The 15664-nt window shown below is 63.3% G+C and overlaps 1 protein-coding gene across 2 annotated transcripts; it reads right to left on the bottom strand.

Annotated features, from left to right (window-relative positions):
* Window positions 1-1297: 1297 nt before the first annotated feature.
* Window positions 1298-15049, bottom strand: U2AF2 (U2 small nuclear RNA auxiliary factor 2). Of its 2 annotated transcripts, none has more exons than XM_054052365.1 (12): window positions 14876-15049; window positions 12791-12926; window positions 12647-12676; window positions 12440-12543; window positions 10635-10786; window positions 8723-8839; window positions 8505-8643; window positions 6717-6796; window positions 5662-5784; window positions 4594-4680; window positions 2721-2936; window positions 1298-1482 (listed from the first exon to the last, which is right to left on the bottom strand). In XM_054052365.1, the coding sequence occupies exons 1-12, from the start codon at window positions 14922-14924 to the stop codon at window positions 1348-1350; spliced, it is 1368 nt and encodes a 455-aa protein (XP_053908340.1). In that variant the 5' UTR covers window positions 14925-15049; the 3' UTR covers window positions 1298-1347. The 2 variants fall into 2 exon arrangements, with proteins under 2 accessions (XP_053908340.1, XP_053908339.1); XM_054052364.1 differs by having other exon boundaries at window positions 2721-2969; window positions 14876-15048.
* Between the last annotated feature and the right edge of the window lie 615 nt (window positions 15050-15664).

The raw sequence follows: 15664 nt of genomic DNA, 5'->3' as shown, positions 1-15664 counted from the left end.
GCGCGCGGCCAATAGGGGGGGGGGGAGGAGGAGGGCAAAGCAGTGGGAACGGCGGCCGCGAAGGGTCAAAATGGCTCCGAAAGCGAAACGGGGCTGCCGGGGGTGGGGGGAATGGGGGTGTAGGGCGCAGATATGGGGGGTGTGGGGCAGAGGAGGGGGTCCATGGGGCAGAATTGGAGGGCAGATTGAGGGGTGCTGTGGGGCAGAACTGGGGGGGCCATGGGGCAGGTCAAGGCACTGTGGGGCAGGGGGAGCCTCGACCCCCTCCTCAGTGGGGCTGAGGGGGGAAAGAGCCCCCCCTGTCATGGCCCCCCCAAACTCAGTGACACCCGCCGAGCACCCCAAAACCCACCCCCCCATAAAGCAGCACCTGAACCCCCCAAACCAGGGGGGACCCCAAAATGGAGGAGGGGACCCCAAAATGGAGGAGACTCCTAAACGAAAGGGAACCCCAAAATGGAGGAAGGAACCCCCAAAATGGAGGAAGGAACCCCCAAACCAGGGGGGACACCAAAATGGAGGAAAGAACCCCCAAAATGGAGGAGCGGACCCCAAAACGGAGAAAGGGATCCCCAAACCAGGGGAGACCCCAAAATGGAGGAGGGGACCCCCCAAACCAAAGGGAACCCCAAAATGGGGGAGGGAACCCCCAAAATGTAGGTGGGTACCCTCAAACTAGAGGGGACCCCAAAATGGAGGAGAGAACCCCCAAACCAAAAAGAACCCCCAAACTAGAGAAGACCCCCAAATAGAGGAGGAAACCCCAACACAGAGAATGAGACCCCCAAACCAAAGGGAACCCCAAAATGGAGAGTACCCCCAAAGCAGGGGGGGACCCCAAACCAAAGGGACCCCCAAAATGGGGGAAGGAACCCCAAAACGCAGAGTACCCCCAAAGCAGGGGGGGACCCCAAACCAAAGGGACCCCCAAAATGGGGGAAGGAACCCCAAAACGCAGAGTACCCCCAAAGCAGGGGGGGACCCCAAACCAAAGGGAACCCCAATATGGAGGAGGGAACCCCCAAACCGCGGGGGGGTTCCTTCCCCACCCCCCTAAATGAGACACAGACTGCAGCTAATTGGAAAAATCGTTTAATTGGGGGGGGGGGGCAGCAAGGGAGAGGGGAGAAGGGGGGATCCCCGACTCCTTCTGACCCCGGGGGGAGGGGGGAGCCCCCCATTTTCGCCACTGGGGGGGGTGAGGGATGGGGGGGGGGAGAGCTACGACGAGAAACAGCACTTTGGGGGGGGAAAAACATGGAAAAGAACCAAAAAAAAATAGAAGGAAGGGGGATTTGGGGTTTTTTTTTGGGGGGGGGGGGGGGTTGGGGTTCGGGGGGGGCGGCGCTACCAGAAATCGCGGCGATGGTAGGAGTCGGGGTCGCAGTATTTGGTGACCACCACGCGGTTGGCGAACTTGCGCCCCGTCAGCCCCTGCATCGCCTTCTGGCAGTCGAAGACCGAGGTGAACTCCACGAAGATCTGGGGGGGCACAAAAAGGGGGGTGAGGGGGTGAAAAGGGGGGTGGGGGGGTGAAAAGGAGGGGTTTGGGGGGTAAAAAGGGGGGTTAGGGAGTAAAAACGGGTTTGGGGGGTATAAAGGGGGGTTTGAAGGGTAAAAAGGGGGATTTGGGGGGTAAAAAGGGGGGTTGGGGGGTGAAAACAGGGGTTTGGGGGGTAAAAAGGGGGGTTTTGGGGGGTAAAAAGGGGGTTTGGGGGGTATAAAGGGGGTTTGGGGGGTAAAAACAGGGGTTTGGGGGGTTAAAAAGGGGGTTTGGGGGGTTAAAAAGGGGGTTTGAGAGGTAAAAAGCGGGGTTCGGGGGCAGAAAGGGAAGTTTGGGGGTAAAAAAGGGGGTTGGGGGCAGAAAGGGAGTTTGGGGGTAAAAAAAGGGGGTTTGAGGGGTAAAAAGGGGGTTTAGAGGGGTAAAAAGGGGGTTTGGGGGCAGAAAGGGGGAGTTGGGGGGTAAAAAAGGGGTTTGGGGGCAAAAAATATGGCGTCAGAGGGTGGAAAATTGAGGACGGGGTGAAAAGAGGGGTTTGGGGGAAAATACATCTCTCCCCACATCTGTGGGTCTCTCCCCTCTCTCTCCCCACATCTATGGGTCTCTCCCCTCTCTCTCCCACATCTATGGGTCTCTCCCCTCTCTCTCCCCACACGTGTGGGTCTCTCCTCTCTCTCTCCCCCCATCTATGGGTCTCCCCCCCGCCACACACACACATCTATGGGTCTTTCTCTCTCCTCTCTTCCCCCATCTATGGGTCTCTCCCCTCTCTCTCCCCACACGTGTGGGTCTCTCCCCCAACCCCCCCCCCATCTATGGATCTCTCTCTCTCCCCCCTCTCCCCCCATCTATGGGTCTCTCCCCCCTCTCTCCCCACACCTGTGGGTCTCTCTCCCCCCTCTCTCTCCCCACATCTATGGGTCTTTCCCCTCTCTCCCCACAGGCGTGGGTCTCTCCCCCTCCTCTCTCTCCCCACATCTATGGGTCTCTCCCCCCTCTCCCCATATCTATGGGTCTCTCCCCTCTCTCTCCCCACAGGTGTGGGTCTCTCTCTCTCTCCTTTCTCCCCCCATCTATGGGTCTCTCTCTTCCCCCTCTCCCCCCATCTATGGGTCTCTCCCCCCTCTCTCTCCACACGTGTGGGTCTCTCTTCCCCCTCTCCCCCCATCTATGGGTCTCTGCCCCCCCTCTCCCCACAGTGTGGGCCCGGCGGCCCCACCTTGCCGCAGCCGGGCACTTCCACGCCGTCGACGGGCCGCGGGATCTCGATGGATTTGACGAGGCCGTATTTGCCGCACTCGTCGCGGACGTCCTCGACGATCTCCTCGTACTCCTCGTCGTCGAGGAGCTCCTCGGGCAGCACCATGTTCATCAGGCACAGCACCTCGGTGGGGTGCCCGCCCACCTGCACCTGCGAGCTCACCAGCCCCGGCACCTGCAGCGTCACCGGGGTCTGGTTGATGGTGCTCTGGGGAGGGGGCACGGCGTTAGGGGACAGCCGGACCCGCGCCTGCCCCGCGCCTGCCCCACGGCTGCCCCACGGCTGCCCCACGGCTGCGCCAGAGCCCCCCATGGCTGAGCCTGAACCGCCCAAAATGGCCCCCAAATGGCCCCAAAACGGCCCCACAATGGCCCCAAAACGGCCCCAAAACGGCCCCAAAACGGCCCCAAAATGGCCCCAAAATGGCCCCCAGAGCTCTGGGGAGGGGACACGGCGTTAGGGGACAGCCTGCCCCACGGCTGCCCCGCAGCTGCCCCGCGGCGGCGCCTCAGCCCCCCACGGCCGAGCCTCAACCGCCCAAAATGGCCCCACAATGGCCCCAAAATGGCCCCACAACGGCCCCACAATGGCCCCAAAATGGCCCCAAAATGGCCCCACAATGGCCCCCAGAGCTCTGGGGAGGGGGCACGGCGTTAGGGGACAGCCGGACCCACGGCTGCCCCGCGGCGGCGCCTCAGCCCCCCACGGCCGAGCCTCAACCGCCCAAAATGGCCCCACAATGGCCCCAAAATGGCCCCACAATGGCCCCACAATGGCCCCAAAATGGCCCCACAATGGCCCCAAAATGGCCCCCAGAGCTCTGGGGAGGGGGCACGGCGTTAGGGGACAGCCGGACCCACGGCTGCCCCGCGGCGGCGCCTCAGCCCCCCACGGCCGAGCCTCAACCGCCCAAAATGGCCCCACAATGGCCCGACAATGGCCCCACAATGGCCCCACAATGGCCCCACAATGGCCCCCAGAGCTCTGGGGAGGGGGCACGGCGTTAGGGGACAGCCGGAACAACGGCTGCCCCACGGCTGCCCCACAGCGGCGCCTCAGCCCCCCACGGCCGAGCCTCAACCGCCCAAAATGGCCCCAAAATGGCCTCACAATGGCCCCACAATGGCCCCACAATGGCCCCCAGAGCTCTGGGGAGGGGGCACGGCGTTAGGGGACAGCCGGACCCGCGGCTGCCCCATGGCTGCCCCACGGCTGACCCATGGCTGCCCCGCGGCGGTGCCTCAGCCCCCCACGGCCGAGCCTCAACCGCCCAAAATGGCCCCAAAATGGCTCCAAAATGGCCCCCAGAGCTCTGGAGAGGGGGCACAGCATTGGGAAGGAACAGCTGCCCCACGGCTGCCCCACGGCTGCCCCACTGCGGCGCCTCAGCCCCCCACGGCCAAGCCTGAACTGCCCACAATGGCCCCAAAATGGCCCCACAATGGCCCCAAAACGGCCCCACAATGGCCCCAAAATGGCCCCACAATGGCCCCACAATGGCCCCACAATGGCCCCACAATGGCCCCCAGAGCTCTGGGGAGGGGGCACGGCGGCGTTAGGGGACAGCAGGACCCACGGCTGACCCCCAGACCCCCATAACCCCCTCAGACCCACATAACCCCTCTCAGACCCCCCATAACCCCCACCCCAGACCCCCCTAACCCCCCCCATCCCCCATAGCCCCCCCCAGACCCCCCATAGCCCCCCCCCAGACCCCCCATAACCCCCTCAGACCCCCCCCTCAGACCCCCCCTAACCCCCTCTCAGACCCCCCCTAACCCCCCCAGTCCCCCATAGCCCCCCTATAGCCCCCCCATAGCCCCCCACTCACCAGGGTGGCGTTCTTGGCCCCCACGCTCGCCCTCTGCACCAGCAGCTTTTTGTCCCCTAACTGCATCCCGTTCAGTCCTGCGATCGCCTGGGGGGGGTCGGGGGGGTCACGGGGGTCCGGGGGGGTCCCCACGTTTCTTTGAAGGGGTCCCCAAAGCCCGGCTGCACCTCCCGAGTGGATTTTGGAGTGATTTAGGGGTGGATTTGGGGCACAAACTGCTCCAGTGGTGCGTGAGGATTGCTGGGGGGGGGGATGGCAGGAGGTTTTGGGGAGAACCATGGAATTTGGGGGGCTCCTGGAGGCCTTTCGGGCTCCCCATCTTCCTTTTGGGGGGTCCCCAAGGCCCAGCAGCGCCTCCCGGGTGGATTTTGGGGTGATTTGGGGGTAAATTTGGGCACAATCAGCCCCAGCGGTGCCTGGAGAAAGGCTGGGGGGGGGGCAGGAGGTTTTGGGGGGCACTATGAGATTTGGGGGGGTCCTGGAGGCCTTTTGGGGTCCGTAAGACTATTTGGGGAGTCCCAAACACTCCCCAGTGCCTCCCGGATGGATTTTGGGGTGATTTTGGGTAATTTATGCACAATCAGCCCCAGCGGTGCCTGGAGAAAGGCTGGGAGTGTTGGGGCGGGGGGAGGCAGGAAGTTTTGGGGGGCACCGTAAGATTTGGGGGGGTCCTAGAGGCCTTTCAGGCTCCTCAAGTTCATTTTGGGGTTCCCCAAAGCCTGGCTGCACCTCCCAGATGGATTTTGGGGTGATTTGGGGGTAAATTTGGGGCACAATCAGCCCCAGCGGTGCCTGGAGAAAGGCCGGGGGGGGGGGGGGGCAGGAGGTTTTGGGGGGCACTATGAGATTTGGGGGGATCCTGGAGGCCTTTTGGGGTCCCCAAGACCATTTTGGGGGGTCCCCGGTGCCTCTCAGATGGATTTCGGGTGGATTTGGGGCACCAACAGCCTCAGTAACGCCCATTAAGGAGCAAAACGAAGGGGAGGACAGGGGGTTTTGGCCCCTCCCCGTTTTTTTGGGGGGGTCACTCGGGTTTTTTGGGGTCCCCCCCGGTTTTTTTTGGGGTACCTGATCGGTGACGTTGATGTCCACGTACTCGCAGAAGGCGTAACCCTTGGAGAGTCCGGTGGCGCTGTCCTTCACCAGATTAAAGGCTTTGAGGGGTCCAAACGACGTCAGAAGCTCCTTCACCTGAGGGGGGGCAGAAATTTGGGGACCCCCCAAAAAATTGGGGCCCCCCCAAAACAAGAGCGTCCCCCAAAACCAGGGAAACCCCCCCCAAAAACCGGAGGATCCCCCCCCCCCCCCAAAACCCCAAGAAATCTCCTCCAAGAACAGAGAACTCCCCTAAAACTAAGGGCTTCCCCTAAAACTAAGGGCCCCCCAAAAATCAGGGACCCCCCCCAAAACCAGAGATTGTTCCCCAAAAGCAGAGACCCCCCCCGTAAAAAACTAAGGAACCCCCCCAAAAATGGACCCCCATGAAAACTAAGGACCCCCCCCAAAGACTAAGGATCCCCCCAAAAAAGGACCCCCACAAAAACTAAGGACCCCCCAAAAAATTAAGGAACCCCCTAAAAATGGACCCCCACAAAAACAAAGGGCCCCCCCCAAAAAAAATTAAGGAGACCCCCCCCAAAAATGGACCCCCCCAAAAAATGGACCCCCCCAAAAAATTAAGGAACCTCCCAAAAAATGGACCCCCACAAATACTAAGGACCCCCCCCAAAAATTAGGGAACCCCCATAAAAATGACCCCCCCCAAAAATTAAAGACCCCTCAAAAATTAAAGACCCCCCAAAAAACTAAGGGCCCCTCCCCAAAAACCAGAGCCCCCCCTGAAAAATCAGGGAATGCCCCCAAAAAATAGACCCCCCCAAAAGCTAAACCCCTCCCCCAAAACCAGAGACCCCCCATAAATATCAGAGAACCCCCAAAAAAATATCCCCCCAAAAACTAAGGACCCCCCAAAACCAGAGCCCCCCCCCCCAAAAACCCTCAGTTCTGCCCCCATTGAATCAAATCATTTCGGGGGGGGGAGGAAGAAAATGGGGGCCCCGCCCCCCCCTTCTGGGATTTGGGGAGTCTGAGGGGGGGTTTTGAGGTGTCCCCCCCCCAATTACCTGATCGTCGTTAAGGTAATTAGGGAGACCCCCAATGAAGAGTTTGTGCGCGGAGTCGGGCACCACCGTGGAGACGACACCTGGGGGGGCGCGGGGGGTTAATAGGGGGTGGGGGGACCCCAAAATTCCCCACAGGGCCCCCCCCAAACCCCACAGAGCCCCCCCAAAACAAACAGCCCCCTCTGAGCAATGAGGACCTCAGGGAGGGGGTGGGAAAAGGACCCCCCAAATTGGTGTGTGAGGGGGAATAAAAAGCCCCCCCTAAAAAAAAAGGGGATACAGGGCAGTAAATGGGGGTGGGGGGACCCCAAAACCCCCCCAGGGCCCCCCTAAAATCGACCCAACTCCCCCCTGAGCAGCCGGGACTGCAGGGAGGGGGTGGGAAAGGGTGTCCGGGGGGGGGCTCTGGGACTTTTGGGGGGCTCTGAGGGGATTGGGGGGGACTCTGGGGATTTTGGGGGGGCTCCGAGGGGCTTGGGAGGGGTCTCTGGGGCTTTTGGGGGGCTCAGAGGAACGCTCTGTGGCTTTTGGGGGGCTCCGAGGGGCTTGGGAGGGGCTCTGGGGATTTTGGGGGGCTCAGGGCAGGTTTTAGGGGACTCGGGGGGGGTCTCAGGGTGGGTTTTGGGGGGGCTCTGGTATCTGGGGTGCCCGGGGTGGGTTTTGGGGTCCCCCCCTCACCCGGGATGTAGACAGAGGGGTTCTCAGACACACCGGGGGCGGTTTTGGAGTGGCTTTAGGGGAGCTCAGGGTGGGCTCTGGGGGGCTCAGGGCTGGTTCTAGGGTGATGAGGGCAAGTTTTGGGGTGCTCAGGGCAGGTTTTGGGGTCCCCCTCACTCAGGACACAGCCGGAAGGTTCTCGGACACACTGGGACAGCGGTTGGGGGTTTTGGGGCGTATTTTGGGGAGCTCAGGGACAGTTTTCGGTTGCTCAGGGTGGGTTTTTGGTTGCCTGGGGCAGGTTTTGGGGTGCCCAGGATGGGTTTTGGGGTGCCCGGGGCAGGTTTTGGGGTGCCCCCTCACCCAAGACGTAGACGGAGGAGTTCTTGGACATTCCGGGCAGCGGTTGGAGGTTTTGGGGTGGGTTTTCAGTTGCCCAAGGTGGGGTTTGGTTGCCCAGGGTGGGGTTTTGGTTGCTTGGGGCAGGTTTTGGGGTGCCCAGGGCAGGTTTTGGGTTGCCCGCGGTGGGGTTTTGGTTGCCCGGGGCAGGTTTTGGGGTGCCCGGGGCAGGTTTTGGGGTCCCCCCTCACCCGGGACGTAGACGGAGGGGTTCTCGGACATTCCGGGCAGCGGTTGGAGGTTTTGGGGTGGGTTTTCAGTTGCCCAGGGCAGGTTTTGGGTTGCCCGGGGTGGGGTTTTGGTTGCCCGGGGCGGGGTTTTGGGGTGCTCAGGGCAGGTTTTGGGGTCCCCCCTCACCCGGGACGTAGACGGAGGGGTTCTCGGACACACTGAGCAGCAGTTGGAGGTTTTGGGGTGGGTTTTCAGTTGCCCAGGGCAGGTTTTCGGTTGCCCGGGGTGGGATTTGGTTGCCCAGGGTGGGGTTTAGGTTGCCCAGGGTGGGGTTTTGGGGTGCTCCGGGGCAGGTTTTGGGGTCCCCCCTCACCCAGGACGTAGACGGAGGGGTTCTCGGACATCACTGAGCAGCAGGTTGGAGGTTTTGGGGTGGGTTTTCAGTTGCCCAGGGCAGGTTTTCGGTTGCCCGGGGTGGGATTTGGTTGCCCAGGGTGGGGTTTTGGTTGCCCAGGGTGGGGTTTTGGGGTGCTCAGGGCAGGTTTTGGGGTCCCCCCTCACCCGGGACGTAGACGGAGGGGTTCTCGGACATTCCGGGCAGCGGTTGGTAGTCGTGCGGGCGGCGGATCTTGAGCGACTGCCCTTGGAAGATGATGCCGTCGAAGGCCATGGCCTGCGTGGTCTCATCCACCGAGCGGAACTGGGGGGGTCAGGGGGGGTCAGGGCTTCGGGGCCCCCCAAAACTGATCCCCCCGAACCCCAAAATCCCTTCCCCGAACCTCCAAGAAGGCGAAGTTCTTGTCCTGGTTGATCTGAACGGCCAAGACGGGGTTCCCGGGAGCCTGAGTGAGGCCCCCCAGGCGCATCTGAGCGTTGAAGAAATCCATCATCGCCTCCTGCGGGATTGGGGGGGCAGTGAGAAACGGGGGGAAACGGGGGGAAAACGGGGGGCAAAACGGGGGGAAAATGGGGGGAAAACGGCGTCAGAGGGGGCGAAAACGGGGGGGAAAACGGGGGCGAAAACGGGGGGGAAAACGGGGTCAGAGGAGCGAAAACGAGGGGAAAATGGGAGAAAATGGGGGGGAAGGGGGTAAAATGGGGTCGGAGGGGTGAAAAGGGGGGGAAAATGGGGGGAAAACGGCATCAGAGGGGGCAAAAACAGGGGCGGAAGGGGGAAAGTGGGGGGGAAAGGGGGTAAAATGGTGTTAGAGGGGTGAAAATGGGGGGTAAAGGGGGCAAAATGGGGTCAGAGGAGGTGAAAACGGGGGGATATGGGGGGTAAAGGGGGTAAAATGGGGTCAGAGAGGGTGAAAACGGGGGGGAAGGGGGGGAAATAGGGGGGTAAAGGGAGCAAAGTGGGGTCAGAAGGGGGGAAAATGGGGGGGAAATGGGGAGAAGGGGAGAAAACGGGGTCAGTGGGGGAAAAGGGGGTGAAAACAGGGGGGAAGGGGGTGAAAATGGGGGGAAGGGGGGGAAATGGGGGGGAAGGGGCCAAAATGGGGGGAGAAGGGAGCAGAACGAGGGCATAGGGGTGAAAACGGGGGGGAAACGGAGCAAAACGGGGTCAGAGGGGGCAAAAATGGGGGGGAAAGGGGGGAAGGAGGGAAAATAGGGGAGAAAGGGGGCAAAACGGGGTCATAGGGGTGAAAATGGGGGGGAAGGGGGGAAATGGGGGAGAAAGGGGGGAAAATGGGGTCATGGGGGGTGAAAATGGGGGGGAAGGGGACAAAAAGGGGGGAAAGGGAACAGAACAGGGCAAAAATGGGGTCATATGGGGCAAAAAGGGGAATGAATAGAGAGAGGGAAAAGGAGTGAAACCGGAGCAGAGTGAAAACGGAGTGAATGGGGAGCGAAAGGGGAGCGAAACGCGGAGCAAAATGAGGAGTAAAACGGGAGCGAAACGGGAGTAAAACAGGAGTAAAACGGGAGCGGAACATGAAGTAAAATGGGAGCAAAACGGGGAACGAAACGAGGAGCGAAACGCGGAGCAAACGGGAGCAAAACAGGGAGCAAAATGAGGAGTAAAATGGGAGTGAAAGGAGGAGCAAACGTGGAGCAAAATGGGAGCAGAAGGAAAAGCAAACAAGGAGTGAAATGAGAAGTAAAACGGGAACAAAAAGAGGAGCAAACGGGGAGCGAAACGAGGAGCAAAACGGGGATGAAAGGGGAATGAAAAGAGAAGCAAACGGGGAGTAAAATGAGAGCGGAATGAGGAGGAAACGGAGCGAAATGAGGAGTAAAATGGGAATGAAAGGAGGAACAAACGGGGAGCGGAACGAGGAGCGAAACAGGGAACAAACGGTAGAGAAATGAGGAGCAAACGGGGAGCGAAACGGGAATGAAAAGAGGAGCAAACGGGGAGCAAAACGGGGAGTAAAATGGGAGCAGAAGGAAAAGCAAACGGAGCGAAATGAGGAGTAAAATGGGAATGAAAGGAGGAACAAACGGGGAGAAATGAGGAGCAAAGGGGAGCGAAACAGGGAATGAAACGAGGAGCGAAACGGAGCAAATGTGAAGTGAAACGAGGAGCAAATGGGGAGTGAAACGGGAAGTAAAATGGGAGTGAAATGGGGAGTAAAATGGGAGCAGAAGGAAGAGCAAACAAGGAGTGAAATGAGAAGTAAAATGGGAACGAAAAGAGGAGCAAACGGGGAGCGAAACGGGGAGCGAAATGGGGGGCGAAAGGGGTACCTCGGTGATGCCGAAGGGGATGTTGCCCACGTAGAGGCGCCGCGCCTGCCGGGTCATTTGGCTGCCGACCACCGGCACCGGCGTGGGGGTGACGGCCAACCCGTCCGGCGTCATCGTGGGCAGCAGCGCCGTCGCCGGGATCTGCCCCGCCGCTAACGCCGCACGGGGGAATTGGGGGCAGAGGTTAGGGGGTCCGGAGGGGCTTAGAGAGGGGTTGGGGGGGATTTGGGGTCCTGGGGGGAGTTTAGGGGTCCTGGGGGGGCAATTGGGGTGATTGGAGGGGTCTTGGCGGGGTTTGGGGGTCCTGGGGGGGCTTAGAGGGGGGTTGGGGGTCCGGGGATGGCAGTTGGGGAGATTTGGAGATGTCTTGTGGGGGTTTAGAGGGTCCTGGAGGGAGTTTCGGGGTCCTGGGGGGGCAACTGGGGGGACTGGAGGTGTCTTGGGGGCAGGGTTGGGGGTCCTGGGGGGCATATAGGGGTGCTGGGGGGCGCAATTGGAGGGGTTGGGGGTTCTGGGGGGCAGTTGGGGAGATTTGGAGGTGTCTTGTGGGGGTTTAGAGGGTCCTGGAGGGAGTTTTGGGGTCCTGGGGGGGCAACGGGGGGGACTGGAGGTGTCTTGGGGGGGGGTTGGGGGTCCTGGGGGGCATATAGGGGTGCTGGGGGGGGCAATTGGAGGGGTTGGGGGTTCTGGGGGGGCAGTTGGGGAGATTTGGAGGTGTCTTCGGGGGTTTAGAGGGTCCTGGGAGGGCAATTGGGGGGATTGGAAGGGTCTTGGGGGGTGGTTGGGGGTCCAGGGGGGCAGTTGGGAGGTTTGGAGGGGCCTGGGGGGTCCCAGGGGGGACTCTTAGGAGTCATAACGGATCTGGGGAGGCTCTGGGGGTCCCTGGAGGGGTCTGGGAGCCTTGGGGGGGCTCAGGGGATCCCAGGGGGGTTCTGGGGGTCGGCTCTGGGGGTCCCGGGGTGGTTGGGGTGATCGGGGGGTGCTCAGAAGGGCCCTGGGGGGTCCTGGGGTGGTGGTGGGGATCTGGATGGGTTCTGGGGGATCTGGAGGAGTCTGGGGGGGGGGGCTCTGGGGTGCTTGGGGTGATCTGGGGGTCTCGGAGAGGGGCTGGGGGGGTTCTGGGAGGGGTCAGAAGGGCTTTGGGGGGTCCCGGGGGGGTGCTCTGGGGGTCCCAAAGGGGGGCGGGGGGGTCTCTGAGGGTCCCAGGGTGCTTGGGGTGATCAGGGGGGGCCCTGGGGGTCCCGGGAGGGGGTCTGGGTGGGCTCTGGGGGATCTGAAGGAGTCTGGGGGGGGGCGCTCCGGGGTGCTTGGGGTGATCTGGGGGTCCCGGAGAGGGGCTGGGAAGGTTCTGGGGGGGTCAGAAGAGCTTTGAGGGGTCCCGGGGGGGGTGTTTTGGGGGTCCTGGGGTGCTTGGGGTGATGGTCAGAAGGGCTCTGGGGGTCCCAGAGGGGGGCTGGGGGGGCTCTGGGGGTCCCGGGGTGCTTGGGGTGGTCTGGGGGGGCTCTGGGGGTCCCAGAGGGGGGCTGGGGGGGGCTCTGTGGGTCCCAGAGGGGGGCTGGGGGTGATCTGGGGGGGCTCTGTGGGTCCCAGAGGGGTGCTGGGGGGCTCTGGGGGTCCCGGGGTGCTTGGGGTGATCTGGGGGGGCTCTGGGGGTCCCAGAGGGGGGCTGGGGGGGGCTCTGTGGGTCCCAGAGGGGGCTGGGGGTGATCTGGGGGGGCTCTGGGGGTCCCAGAGGGGGGCTGGGGGGGCTCTGGGGGTCCCGGGGTGCTTGGGGTGATCTGGGGGGGCTCTGGGGGGCCCCTGACCTTGCATGGCCTTGTACTGCATGGGGGTGATGTGCTCGAAGCCGGGGGGGGGCACATCCCAGTACTTGCGGATCTTCTTCTTCTTCTCGTGGCGGGGGGAGCGGCTGGGGGGGTCCCGGGGGGGTCAGGAGGGGACTGACCCCCCCATAGAGACCCCCCCCGACACCCCAAAACCCCCTTTTACCCCCCCAACTCCCCCCCCTTTACCTCAGCGGCCCCGAAAGGCTCAAAGGCGATCTACGAAGAGACAAAACCTCATTAAGAGCCACGAAGAGCAAAAAAGGGGCTCATTAACACCGCCCCCCCTAATTAACACCGCCCCCCCTAATTAACGCCCCCCCCCCCCGTTACCGGCGCCGCCGGCGGTCGCGGGAGACGCTGCGTTGGTCGCGGTTGCGGCGGTCGCGGCTGCGGCTGCGGCGTTTGCGGTCGCGGCTGCGGGAGCGGCTGTGGCTGCGCTTGCGGTGACGGTTCTCCTTATCGCGTTCTGGGGGGGCAAAACGAAATTGGGGGGGGGGGAGGCAAGAAATTGAGGGGTAACAGCACCCCGATTCCACCGCGGGGGGGCAGAAACCCCACCCACAGCCCCCCAAACCCAGAAACCCCCCCTCAAATCCCACCCCCAAACCCAGGACCCCCCCTAAAACCCCAGGACCCCCCCTAAAACCTCAGAAGCACCCCCAAACTCCAAGAACCCCCCCCAAAACCACAGAACCCCTCCTAAAATCCCAGGACCCCCCCTAAAACCCCAGGACCCCCCCCCAACCCCCAAGAACCCCCCTAAAACCCCACAACTCCCCCCAAAACCCCGGCACCCCCCCTAAAACTTCAGAAGCACCCCCAAACTCCAAGACCCCCCCCCCCCAAAACCACAGGACCCCTCCTAAAATCCCAGGACCCCCCCCTCAAACCCTCCCTAGGACCCTGCCTGCCCCCCAATTCCCATCCCCAAACCCCAGGACCCCCCTTAACCCCCCATAAACCCCAGACCCACCCCCTAAACTCCACGAACCCCCCCAAAACCCCAGGACTCCCCCTCCCAAACCCCAAGAACTCCCCCCGAAATCTCAGGACCCCCCTCAAACCCCAAGACCCCCCCCCCCAAAACCCCAAGCACCCCCCTAAATCCCCAGGACCCCCCCCTCAAACCCCCCGGGGACCCTGCCCGCCCCCCACTTCCCATCCGCAAACCCCAGGACGCCCCCCAAAACCCCAAGACTCCCCCACTTAAGCCCCCCCCCGGCCCCCCAATTCCCCCCCAACCCCCAGGCCCCCCTCACCCCCCCCCCCCAACCCCAGGACCCCTCCCCAACCCCCCTGGGGGGCGCAGAGACCCCTTAAAGGAGGGGACACCCCTCAAAGGGAGAGGCAGGGATCCCCAAAAAGGGTCAAGAGGAGAGGCAGACCCCTAAAAGAGGGGGGCAGGGACCCCCCCAAGGGCTCAATGGGGGGGCACGGACCGAGAAAGGGGGTTAAGGGGGGGCAGAGACCCCCAAAGTGCTGGGGGGGGATGTCAGGGACCCCTCAAAGGGGGGAATAAGGACCCCCCCAAAGGCTCAAAGGGAGGGGGAAACCCCTTAAAGGAGGGGGGATGGACCCCTCGAAGGTTCAAGGGGGGGGGGAGGGACCCGGGGGGGGGAAATGGGGGGGTCGGGGACCCCTCAGGGAGGGGGATCGGGGAAGGGGGGGGAAAGGAGGGATTGGGGAGCCCTAAAGGGGAGGAAAGGGGGGTCGGGGACCCTCAAAGGGGGGGAAAAATGGGGGGTCGGGGACCCTCAAGGAAACGGGGAGGTTGGGGACCCTCAAAGTAGAGGGGAAAAAGGGGGGTCGGGGACCTTCAAGGGGGGGAAAGGGGGGATCAGGGACCCTCAAAAGGGGGGGAAAGGGGGGGTCGGAAACCTTCAAAGTGGGGGGGAAGGGGGTGTCGGGGACCCTCAAAGTAGGGTAAAAAAAGGGGGGTCAGGGACCCTTAAAGTGGGGGGGAAGGGGGGGTTGGGGACCCCTAAAGGGGAGAAAAAGGGGGGGTCGGGGACCCTCAAAAGGGGGGGAAGGGGGGGTTGAGAACACTCAAAGGGGGGGAAAAGGGGGGGTCGGGGACCCTCAAAAGGGGGGGAAGGGGGGGTCGGGGACCCTCAAAGTGGGGGGAAAAGGGGGGGTCGGGGACCCCTAAAGAGCGGGAAACGAGAAGGGAAAGGGAAGGGGGGGTTGGGGGACCCCTCGGGGGGGGGGGTCGGGGACCCCTAAAGGGCGGGAAACGGGGACCCTCAAGAGGGGGAAAAGGGGGGTCGGGGACCCCTCAAGGGGGGGTCGGGGCCCCCCCGGCGGGGGCGGCGCGTGGGGGGGAGGGGCGGCGCGTGGGGGCGGGGCGGCGGCGCTTCTGTCCGTGTGTCCGCCCGCCCGTCCGTCCCTCTGTCCCTCCCCCCCCCCGCCCGGTACCTTGTTTATTCTCGTTGAGCTGCCGCTCGAACTCATCGAAATCCGACATGTCGGCGTCCCCCGATCGCGGCTGCAGCGGCTCCGCCTCGGCCCCGGCCCCGCTCCGACCCCGCGCAGCCCCGGCGGCTCCGGCCCCGCTCGGCAGCGCCGCCACTTCCGGCCCCGCGCGCCACACTTCCGGTCCCGCTCGGCGACGCTCGGGGACGTTCGGCTCCTTCCGGCAGCGTTCGGGTCGTTCCGCCACCGCTCGGCTCCTTCCGGTTCCGCTCGGCTCCTTCCGGCAACGTTCGGGTCTTTCCGCCACCGCTCGGCTTTTTCCGCTCCCGCTCGGGTCTTTTCGTCACTATTCGCCTCTTCCCCCCCTCTACCCCTTCCCCCCAGGACCCCTCCAGGACCCCCAAATGGGTGAGGGGGTCCCTGTGGGGCCCTAAAGGTGTCCTGGGGGGGGTCCCTAAATGGCTCCGTGGGGGGTACTGGAGTGTCCCTAAAGGGGTCTTGGGGGGCACTGGGGGGCCCTAAAGGGGTCCTGGAGGTCTTGGGGGGCCCTAAAGGGGTGGGGGGGCCAAAATGGCTCCTGAGGGGTTTGGGGGGGGCCCTAAATGGGTCCTGGGGGTAGTGGGGGGGGGGTGTCTGGGGGGTCCCTAAATGGCTCCTGAGCCCTGGGGGTCCCTAAATGGGTCCGGGGGGTCTGGGGGGGGTCTGGGGGTCCTACAAAGGACCTGGGGGGCCCTAAAAGGGTCTTGGGGGGCACTGGGGGGCCCTAAAGGGGTCGGGGGGGCCCAAAATGGC

The sequence above is a fragment of the Cuculus canorus genome, chromosome 33 (genome assembly GCF_017976375.1).
Source record: "Cuculus canorus isolate bCucCan1 chromosome 33, bCucCan1.pri, whole genome shotgun sequence".
In the NCBI taxonomy this organism is placed as follows: domain Eukaryota; kingdom Metazoa; phylum Chordata; class Aves; order Cuculiformes; family Cuculidae; genus Cuculus; species Cuculus canorus.
Note: the sequence above shows the minus strand (reverse complement) of the source record. Positions and strands in the feature narration are given on the sequence as shown.